The sequence below is a fragment of the Monopterus albus genome, unplaced genomic scaffold, assembly GCF_001952655.1.
Source record: "Monopterus albus unplaced genomic scaffold, M_albus_1.0 scaffold186.1, whole genome shotgun sequence".
NCBI lineage: Eukaryota > Metazoa > Chordata > Actinopteri > Synbranchiformes > Synbranchidae > Monopterus > Monopterus albus.
This window is the reverse complement of record NW_018128066.1, coordinates 2,054,838-2,066,555: the sequence shown is the minus strand read 5'-3', so window position 1 is coordinate 2,066,555 and position 11,718 is coordinate 2,054,838. Positions and strand designations below refer to the sequence as shown.

The 11,718-nt window shown below is 40.2% G+C and overlaps 1 protein-coding gene across 1 annotated transcript; it reads left to right on the top strand.

Moving 5' to 3' along the window:
- The first annotated feature begins 441 nt into the window (after positions 1-441).
- LOC109969950 (COUP transcription factor 2-like) lies at positions 442-6,880 on the top strand. The gene is made up of 3 exons (XM_020617186.1): positions 442-1,869; positions 2,902-3,426; positions 5,280-6,880. The coding sequence occupies exons 1-3, from the start codon at positions 1,389-1,391 to the stop codon at positions 5,552-5,554; spliced, it is 1,281 nt and encodes a 426-aa protein (XP_020472842.1). The 5' UTR covers positions 442-1,388; the 3' UTR covers positions 5,555-6,880.
- The last annotated feature ends 4,838 nt before the right edge of the window (positions 6,881-11,718 follow it).

The window sequence follows — 11,718 nt, the reverse complement described above, 5'->3', positions numbered from 1 at the left end:
TACAAAAAGAACCTCTAAACCTCTAACTGGCTCAGTGGAGAACCTTGATTACTCAACACACTTCTTAGATAATTATTAATACTAATGTAATTTCTTTTTTAATTGAAAGCAACAGCTTATGCACATTTTCTTTATTTCTACAACTGTAGCTGCACACTGGACCATTTTATGATGCTATAGTTTCTAAAGAAATTATTATGAAATCATAAAACAAAAGTCCCATTTGGGAAAACAAGTATTATTATTAAGTCCAAGAAAGGAGAGGTGAATTAAACATACTGTCCATATATGTGTGAGTAACACTGAAATAACGTTTTATACGCAAAATGTTGAGGCTAAGTATTTACGAATTAAGTTAATTTACCTCGTCTAGGCATGTACTGTAAGTCACTTGTAACTAGTAGACTACCATGAGGTAATTTTCTTTGTAATATACTGAAGACACTAGGGGGCATCAAATTACTGTAGTTAGAATTTGCTGCTTCTGTGTCTGTAGTACTTCTGGTGCCAGACTAACAAATGTGATCTTATTTCTGTTAACTCGTTATATTTCACAGAAGGTCTATATGACACACAATGGTCTGACACAATCACAGCAAGTACTGGAATCAAGTAGCAGGTGCAGAATACACGCACGCACACACACACAAATAGAGAGAGCGAGGACACAATTAAATCTCACTTAGATGATAAGGGCTCACACAACACTCCCTCAGTGTGCATCAACCATAATCAGAGACCAGCTTCTCCTGCCCTTAACCCCGCCCAAAACTGGGACGTCACCGGGTGCTTACGCACCACTCTCCTCCTCCGTCCCGGAGCAAAACATCACCAAAATTCTCATCCGTCACTCTTCCCTCTCTCTCTCTCTCGCTCTCGCTCCCTGTCCCTCCGTTGTCTTTTTAATATAACTTCTAACTCATCGGGAGAGCAGGGAGCGTCTGGAAAGCCTGGTATGTCGACTCCATCTCTGTAAAGGATCTGCTCGCACGGCATTCTCTTTAAAGCTGGACACGACTGAACGGATCAGATTGTGATGGGATGACGTTGCTTCCCCTTATGGATTGTCTGTATTCATATTTCCCTCTGTGGATGTTATAGTGCATTATCTCAATCTGAATGAAGCCTTCTTTTTGGATTTCCACGGTGCCGAAGCTGTTTCTGGGTGACTGCCTATTCATTACTTGTGAGGTCGCGCGATATCAATTTTATTGTCGTTATCTTATGAGCACTATTCATATTTTGAGGCGTAACTTGTATTTAATTTTGACGAACAATGCCGCAGTTTCCTTGACTGCGTATTGGTTATTGGCGCAGACAAACCTTGTGGGTTAATTAGTGCGTAAAAAGAGGAAAGTTGGGCGCGCAAAGTTTTGGAGACAGTGGATATGGCTGTGGTGGCGTGGAGAAACATCGAGGGTACCGGGGACACTCAGGGAACCCTCTCCTCCCCGGTGTCCCAGGTCGCATCTCTATCCCTGCCCGGGGAGCTAACGGGACACATGACTCCGGCGTCCTCTCTGGAAATACCCCCGGGGGCAGCAGACCCCCAGGGCGCACCGCAGCCCAATCCGTCCGGCACCACCACCGCGACCAGCACCAACAACAATAACAACACCTCCTCTTCGTCCACTGACAAACAGCAAAGCCAGCACATCGAGTGCATTGTGTGCGGGGATAAATCCAGCGGGAAGCACTACGGACAATTCACATGTGAAGGATGTAAGAGCTTTTTTAAACGCAGCGTCAGGAGGAACCTGTCCTACACCTGCAGGGCCAACAGGAGCTGTCCCGTAGACCAGCACCACCGCAACCAGTGCCAGTACTGTCGCCTCAAGAAATGTCTCAAAGTCGGCATGAGGAGGGAAGGTATGGGCTGGCGTCCTCCTGTGGTGTCCCTGGCACCATATTAATACAGTCCAGGATACTGTCCAGTTTCTCGTCATGCTCTCTAACCTACACATTACTTTTAACACGTGTCACAAATGGTAATTTTGTGCCTGCTGTATTTGTAATAGCCTAGCTAATTTCTTTCTGGACACAGTCATTTACGTTTTGTCTAACGAGATATTTTCTCGTCTTATTTCTATAATATGGCCTATATTATTATTATTATTCTATCTGTCTCTGGCCTCTATACTATTTATACCGTCTTTCCTGTGATATTACAGGACTAGTCCGTTCCAGCTAGCCTCCGGTAGGCTGTAATACTGTAGCTATTCGTCCATAGTAGGCCTGTCCCCGTCATACGCGGCCATTGTGTGGCTGAAACCGCCGGAAGCTGCTTTTAATGTCGCGTGTTCACATTCGACAGCAAAACGCTGCATTCTAATTTAATTTTGTTTAAAATATAGCTTTCAAGGGCCTCGTTGGTATTATGTGTAAATATGGACTCCGCTTCATTAGGTTTGATGGTTGTACAGGCCCAGTGTAGCTGTTAGCGTAGTGCTTCCTAAATATATGTGACATTTGAGAGTTTAAAAAGTGGCCTATTATTGTAAACCTGAATAAAATGTTATCCAGTTTTCAGCACCAAACCTTGGGAGATGAAGTACACAAGCCTAACCTACTATCAAAGTGGCCAAAGGTACTCACCACAATGTACATAATATTTTTATCTATTAAAAAAGCGCAATTTTAAAGTCTAAGATAAGACCCTCGAAATTAGGCAGACACCTGCCGCGTGACCACATCTGCAAGTCGAACCCTAGGAAACGCTTCGAGCTCGAATGTGGTGTTTTTCATATAGTTTTTTGAAGAAACTATCCTAGCATAGGCTTCCAGCGGCCGTCGAAACGAACTTGTGTGGCTAGAAGAAAATAGTGAGTACATTTACATTTATGTTACTGCTTCTGTGTTGTTTTAATTGTCTTCCCATTTAATTTAACTTTTTTGTGGCAGCTGTGCAAAGAGGTAGAATTCCCACGCATTCCTATCACGGCCAGTTTGCTCTGACAAACGGAGACCCTCTTCAGTGTCACTCCTACCTATCGGGATACATCTCTCTCCTGCTGCGAGCGGAGCCCTACCCGACCTCCAGGTTTGGCTCTCAGTGCCTGCAAAACAACAACATCATGGGCATAGAGAACATCTGTGAGCTGGCTGCTCGGATGCTCTTCAGCGCCGTGGAGTGGGCCCGTAACATCCCTTTCTTCCCGGACCTGCAGGTACCTGACCAGGTCGCCCTGCTCCGCCTAACCTGGAGCGAACTGTTCGTCCTGAACGCCGCCCAGTGCTCCATGCCCGTCCACGTCGCCCCGCTGCTCGCCGCCGCCGGCCTCCACGCCTCGCCGATGTCCGCGGACCGGGTAGTGGCGTTCATGGACCACATCCGGGTCTTCCAGGAGCAGGTGGAGAAGCTCAAAATGCTGCACGTGGACTCAGCAGAGTACAGCTGTATCAAGGCCATCGTCCTGTTCACCACAGGTAAACCAGCTCTATGTGTCCAGACAAGGAGGCCTGGAAAACACGATTGGTTATTAGAAAAAGATTTAACCTTTGAACACGGAGGTGTGGAGACTAAATAAAAGTATAGTCAAATATAACGAGGAAAAGTCTATTATGCTTGTAGTCATTCTAAAAAAAAAAAAGCTTTGCTTAAAAGCCTTGTTATTGTCCAATCAGTTTTTATTTGTATAGCCCAGTATCACAAATGATAAATAAATAAATAAACAGTAGGCTTTTGTCATGATAAGGATGATAGTCTGGAGACAGTAGAGGAACATAAATAGCTGGTTAAACTCCTAAATATACTTTTACTTAAATTTGTGGTAAGTAAAACTATGTATGCTCTGCCTTACATAATATTACTTAAATGTGCAAAAAACTTGAAATGTATAAAGCTGAAAGTGAAATGCTACCAAATGCTATTTCAATTGAAATGAACCTTTTGATGTTGAGGTTGTGTTCTGTTAGTTTTCTTCGCTTTATTGTTAAAAATATGCAAAACATTAAACTATTTATTTTCCTGCAAATTTCAGTGTGATTGAGAGTCAGACAAACTTATCAATTTAGTATATGTTTTGTTTCCTGGCTTACTATATCTTATGTATTTCCTTTACCACCGACTATGATCTCATGAACTTACATGGCCTCAGTTTGTCAGCCCTTCAGTATAGTATTAGTATGAGTATTAGCATTGGGTTTATAAAGTGTATTTTTGTTACAACTTCTCAGTTATGTTTTTATTATAATTCAAAATGCTGCTGTGTGGTTGGTTTACAAACTGCATCATACCTCGGCAGCCCCTAAAATATCGAGCACTTTGCATTAATTACATGAATATGCACATGATAACAATGTTGGGCATTTAACAGACAACTAAAATGTTTTCTACTCTTGCTCTACATAAAACACATCAGCAAAGCACTTTATCAAACTGACAAGTTATTACTTTGGTTGTAGCCCTAAATAGAAAACAGCTAGATTAACCTGCAAATTGCAGGTTCCACCTTCTTCATTTATTTATTTATCAAATAGTGAACTAAAAGAATTACATGGGGAAATGCTTTTTCCCTAATTATATTTAACTATGTTTTACATTACTTTACACGTGAATTACCCAAATATAAATGCAAATAGATATACTGCATTGATTTTTTTCATATAATAAAAACTCAAATCTTTAGATTTGGTTTCCAACTAATTCTTCCACAACAGAGCATTATGACATTCTATACTGTTGTTTGTTTTTAATAACAGCCAGAATATTTAATGGTTGGATCATGTTCCAGATCAACAGGACAAGTAGCAGCAGAGTAAAAAATGAACACATCTGAACATGTGTCTATGAACTGGGATCCAGTAACCCTTATTTAACCCCAGCTGCCATCCGGCCTGCAGCTTTACAGTACAAAGAGACAAATACTACTCATAAAATATGGAAAGGCCTTACAGTATACAGTAGAGCTCTCCATACTCGGACTGCACTCTGATACTTATCGATACACTGGCCTTATTTCTGCGTTACATCGTTGTAATGTTATTTCTGAGATGCACTGGGAGCAACAGCTCCCTCTCTAATCCTCGACAGCATTTGATTGAAAGATATGACATTTTCTGTGAGAGGGCTGGTTTCTTACATCACCCACTGGTCTTGTTTTGTCTTTCCTGTGCTGTTGTGTGTTGCGGAGCCTCTCCGATAGCCTAGTTAGTGAAATACCTGTAAAATGAAACTATCCCTATATATGTTGGTAGTCATTTCAGTGCTTGGTTGAACCACTAGTCTTGACCGCTTCTTTTCCTGCCTGTTGTCTCGCTGTCGTTCTCATTGTCTGCAGATGCTTGTGGTCTGTCGGACGTGGCCCATGTGGAGAGTCTGCAGGAGAAATCCCAGTGTGCTTTAGAGGAGTATGTGAGGAGCCAGTATCCCAACCAGGCCAACAGGTTTGGGAAGCTGCTGCTCCGCTTGCCTTCCCTTCGCACTGTCTCTTCTTCTGTCATAGAGCAGCTTTTCTTTGTGCGTCTGGTGGGGAAAACACCTATAGAAACGTTGATAAGAGACATGCTACTCTCTGGGAGCAGCTTCAACTGGCCTTACATGCCAATTCAATAGAGAAGAAAGCTGCTGTGCTTCTTCTAAGGGCAGGAAAGGTCCCACACCTCAAGTCAAGTCATTTCAGCTACTGCAGCTTAAAGTTTCTGATGCTTCAGATAAGGGAAAAACTGCCAGTGGAATGAAATAAATACAGGGTAAAAACATTTTGTTTCACTATTTTGGTGATACCAGAAGAGTGATCTGCCTTATTCTGCATTGCTTTCCCAATGAGGTTCCTGACCTAAATTATCCAGCTTGGCAATGACCTGACCCCACTGACAGGATTTTTTTACTTATTCAAAGAGAAACCATATTTCATGAAGTGAAATCACTGGTTGTCATGGGCATTTTAGCAGTGTGGTGACCATTCACTATATAGTTTCTGGATATCAAACAGTATTTATTGGACCTTGTGTGTATATTTATCATGCTTGTAAATTATGTTTTGCTCCTTTCCCCCCCCACTGTTCTATATATTTCTGCCCTGGATAGTGAGAAAAATGCAGGGACTGTCTTGTGTTAATCTGTTTTTTCTTTTGTTTTGTTCTTTGTTTCATACCTTCCAGACATGGCACTTTGGACTAAAGGAACATTTCAGTCAGAAAGATTTAACACAAGTGTGTGTGTGTGTGTGTGTGTGTGTGTGTGTTTGTGCACTGACACAGAGGTGACATTAATGCTCTGTTTAGTTACTTTGATTTCTTATTCTATTTGCATTATCAACACAAAGAATGAAAAGAGAAAAAGCAAAAGGTATTTGGAAACTGCATGTCTTATGATCAGTATTAAATTGCTTCAATTAATTCATCACTTAATCATTTCATAGGTAGTATTATTATCTTTTTACATTAACATTTACCTAAATGTTTTAAATACTTCTTGGCAATTGTCCACAGGCTACAATGTTCAATTTATACCTTTTGGCCTAAAACAAAGAAACAATATTTAAAACATTTTGAATCACCATGTTTATTTCTCATTAAATTAGCAAATTTTGCCACAAAGAGAAACTTTTCTAGTATATTTCATCAGAAGTGAGAGATTCTGACAAGAATAGGTAAAGGGAAGATGTCAATTTGATATTTCTATATCTGGAGGTGTGACAATAAAATGGTGTTCTTCTGACTGCTAGCTTGTCACAGATAAATGTAGTGACATTGCTGTCCTGGATTAACAGCTGCTGCATTGCCGTGCACTTCTAATTCATTGATGTTTCCAGGTCTTCTACACTGAGAGGTAATGAGCACTGGGCCTAATGAATAACTACACTTTCTTAACAGGGAAAATGAACTGTACACAACTTCCAAGGTCATGAAACAAATCCATTTTATTGTACAGTAATTCATGTATCCTCCTCTGTGACCTAAGTTGTAAAATGATAACATAGTCAAAATGACTTCTGTAAGAACACACAAAGATGTGTACTGTATATGTGTGCATGTGTGTGTGTGTGTAGGCTGTGAGTGTGTTTTTGTGTTTACTTCTTTTTGAAAACCACTCTGATGTACTGTGAAAGAATGTTGGTTAACATATTCATGCCATATTAAATTATAACCCGAGATTTATAAATAAAGTGTATTTGGTTTATTTTGCCATTTCACTTCATGAGTCTATGTACTGACACTGAGCAGTGAAACATAAGGCAGGCAGAGCTGTCTGCTGCTCTAGCGTCTGTTTCTGATGGTAATATCACTAATCAGACATTTTAATCAAACTAATTGGAAGGCTTTATGTGTGTGTCAGTATTTATTTGAACTGGCCTTATCTGAAGACCTCTTACAAAAAGGATTTAACGTTTCAAAAGCAGTTACACTTATTGGGCTTGACCTGGCAAGATGCATTTATTTTACTTTGGATTCTGTGCTTGAGTGTGGCATCGTGTTCATTAGACAATATGACCAAATTCATTTGTATATGTATCACTAGTTCTAATCAAAATGCATAAAAAGTGAACTAACCATCAAAATCCACAAAAATCTGTGTTCTTAGAGGGAATAGATAGGAGTTTATACACAGGTAGTAATACAGGAAACCAACCTCATGCCAAAATAAAAGCATTAAATAATACTTTCTCCCAAAATAAGTCTATTTTCGCAAAAGCAGCATTAACTAATTGTCATTAACTTAACTCTTTGTAATAATCATGCTTTTTGCTGATAAAGATTTTAATGAACATGGGATTATAATCGTGTCTGTGTTGTCAGATTATAGAGGACAGAAAGGATTAAAGCAGCTTCTTTTTGCTTCCTAGTGGACAGAGAGCTAATGAGGGGCCCCTCGGTGCTCTGTCCCTACAGTTTACTCCGAGGAGGATGAAGCTGGCTGCTCCATGGTCCATGGGTGTTCTGGGCCAAAGGGCCAACATGAAACAATGGAGCACTTTCCCACCGACGTACAGGTCCAAAAGAAATAAAACGTCGAGAAGTGTGTGGAAGAAAATCATTTCAGGGTGTGATCTCCACTCAGGAGAAATGTCTGAACTGTCTGAATTGAAATTGATTTTCATTTCTCTAACTGGTCCAAGTCGTACACAGGAGAGCGTCTCAGCCGCTTGTGGAGAGCTGAATCTGGATCAGTCATGACAGCCATTCAGCCAGTAAGCGTTCAGGAGTGAAAGCGTGCAGCCAATCAAATAACTCGGATGGTTTGTGCTTTTAATATAATCTACTTCAGGCCATGGGAAGAAATAGTCTCAAGCCCACATGATTCTTAATAGAATGTTTGCAGATATCTCAGTGTTATATGTGGTGAGAAATAAATAATGTAAACATAATAGCTGATTATATCACACACAATGAGGCTATCCTCACACATTTCTTGTATGATGGCGTTTCGTGGTGTTTGTGCTGCAAATCAAATTTTATTTACAGTGGCCTAACAACAATAAATAATAAAAGTCGATGTGCAAACATTAAACCTTTGTTAAAAAATTATAAAATTGTTACAAAACGTACAAGTAAATTTCTGTTATGTAGTTACCAGCCTATATAAATTTACCGTAATACTTCTGTTCTGATCAATCTCCTCGTAGCTTTGTGATTCGTCCTGTGTGTTTCCCCGCTGTTAGCAGGAATAACTGAAAATCAGCCTTTTAGCTTCTGGTGATGTTTCTCCGTTCTGAAGCTTTAGCTTTTACAGCAGAATGGTGAATTAAAATCAGTCCCTCTATGTAATTATGAACATAAATAAACTGGGACGTGGCTGCTCCAGTTTATTATGTTATGAAGTAATTATGACTGAAGCTTTTTCGCTAATTATCATTATTCTGAAATCTAGAGTGATGTTTACAGTCCTTCCCAAAGTCTAGTTTCAACACCATTATGTTGCATGTATGCTATATTCTAAAATGTTTATGTAATAAAATTGTATAATGGATAATGGATTTTTAAAGATACAAGGACTTGAGATCAATGGCTTGAAGTGCAGAAGACAGCGACTCGGTGTTCCTCTCGAAAACAGGTATCGTCCTTTCTGGAGGGGGGGGCTGAACATTTTACAACCTTCTGATTTTCCAACTTTCTATACACAAAGTTTTCATGTGCTTCTTGTTCTGCTACGACGCAGCTTCACTGAAATAAGAAAAAACATGCGCAACATGGTTTTTGTTGCTGTTTCACTTTTCTGATGATGAAAATCCTTTTCACCTTTTCAGTCCCTTTTTCTCGTATGTTTCTGTTTTTATTAGTTTAAATACAATAAATGCTGTAAAGTTGATCATTAAGAAACTCTCGCTCCTGAATAAGCTGTTAAATTGTGGCTGAAATGTTTCATTCTTTAACAGAGCAAATTTGAAAATTGTTTCCAGATTGTATAAGCAAATATACTGATGTGTCAAAGGCAGTTTTTTTAAAGTTACTACTAGTAGCCTACTTTTTGTTTTTTATTTGGAGATTTCAGTGAAAATGCGCTAATAGCTAAACATCCAGTTCCGCTTTGCAATAGGTAAAAAGTTCCTCAACACTTCGTCATCCAAAAAGCGTTTTAAAATTTTATATTTCATTGTCATTTAAATGTTTTTTTACATAAAACAAGTCTGAATAAAACAAACTGAATTTTATAAACGGATTAAAAATGAAACATTAGTTTCAGAGTGTGGAAAACAGGCTAAAAATTCATGAATATAATAAATATTTCTTTGCTAACTCGGACTGTGTGCGCGTTTGGGGCTGAATAGAAAAATCGTCACCTTACTTTATGACATTTATTTGTCTCCATAAATCATTTTATATTTCCTGTACAGTGAAATGCTATTTTTTTACACATCTTTTTCATGTAGTGTTTTATGTCATTGTTATCCTTCACTCTCTTTATGTCACTTATTTCTTTTTTGGTAACTTTGTGCTTTTATTGCTAACGATGTATGTAGACTAACGTAGACCGGACTGTCGCCAAAAGCACACAAGTCAAATACTCCAAAGGTTTAACTTTAAATGCCATGAGGCTACAACAAACCGCATTCAGTGTTGTATATATAGCCCGATATATGTTCACGTATGACGCTCTGTTGTCCCTGGGAGACTTTCTGCGGAGCCTTCAGGAGAATTAAAAACAATCCCAGGCTGCAATGAGGCGCCATCTGTCTGGAGGCGGCCATTAAACGGACCCGCAGGCCACAAAACATCAGTTCACATTTTGTAGGGAAGTGAAAATCTGGGAGAGGAAAACCTCATCAGACAAAGACAGCCCTTCTTTCATCTTTCACAGCTGATCAATAGCTCATTTTACAATACTAGATACTTTTTTCATGTACTACATGTTGGAAATTCACTATGTGAACCGCCTTTGTCCAGACTTCATCCATCCTTTAACCAACTGGAATCATATGGATAGAAGATTCTGTCTATCTATCTCTCTCTCTATGTGCACATCTGGTTCTGGTTACCTCTTCTGGTGTCTTCAAACCTATAACCCCAGCTGACCCTACCTTGGCCCTGGGTAAGGAGAACGTGGATATGATGGTGATGGGCTGTAACATCAAGACACCATACTCAAGTAAGGTCACTTTATTATGTGTGATTTATCAAAACTTTAAAACGGATGCCTTCAAATTGTATTTTTAATTAAAATGCACTCATCTTCAGAGTGTTGATCTCAAATGCTCACTAACAAAATTTTTGTTTTAAAATTACACAGTGGGAGGAAAAGCTAAGAGGAGTGTGCCACACCTCAGCTTCAAAGCAGTGACTATGAGAGGAAGCCTGTCTGTAGAGGAGCCCCCATTGCAGAGCATTTCAGCAGCTGGGAGGAGGTGGGCTGGGGTGGGGGGTTGTACCAATCAACTCAAGGACTACTGTACAAAAGCAGCCTGTCGTTGCTAAGAGACAGATGCAGAATAACTTCTATGAGAAACCTGACCATGACCCTTCCTCCTCCGCCCCCTCCTTAACAGTCTCTGCCTCTCCTACCCAATTACTACTGAAAATTAAAGCCCAGCTCTGTTACATTACAACTGAAAGGCAGGGAGGTGGAGGGGGGTGGTTTTAGAATAAAGCTGCCCCAAAGATTTTGAATAATTCCTTACAACTAGAAATAAACCATCTTACCTGTCTTTATACAGTAGAATGGGTCTGGTTTAGGGTGCAGCATGCATGAAGGATATGTTTTATGCAGGCTCGTGTGTGGGCGGAGTGTGGGTTGGATAAGAAGACGGTGGGGGTGGGCAGAGGGAATCTGTCAGACAAGTGAGAAGATGAAGATCTGACAGAGAGGTGACAGAGAGTTCAGCTTATAGGAGCCCTGTCCATTAGCGTATTTGCGGCTGACAGGTGGAATCCCAGGGGTGAGTCTGTCACCGCAGTCTGCTGCCAGGCCCGGCTGGAGCATCATAACCACCATAGGCAACACCCATACATGGGTGGAGATATGCTACAGACACCTCATTGGCCCAAACCATGGTAGCCCAGCCCTCCCAGGCAGAGCCCAGATTAAGATTTAATGTGCGCAGAAAGCAGGGCGAAAGTCATGTTAATCCTTCACTAATACATTGCTATCAGTGAACTCTTTTTACACCACAGTCCAAACACGCTTTATGGAATGAGTATTAATCTAACAAGGATATGATAGATTTTCAAGCCCATGTAAAATTGTATCTAATGTTTGTTTGTAACGTGTACTGTTGCAGCAGTGCATGCTGAAAAGCACAATTCTGAGAGGGCCTCTGCTGTTGCTAAGATCTATTGGGT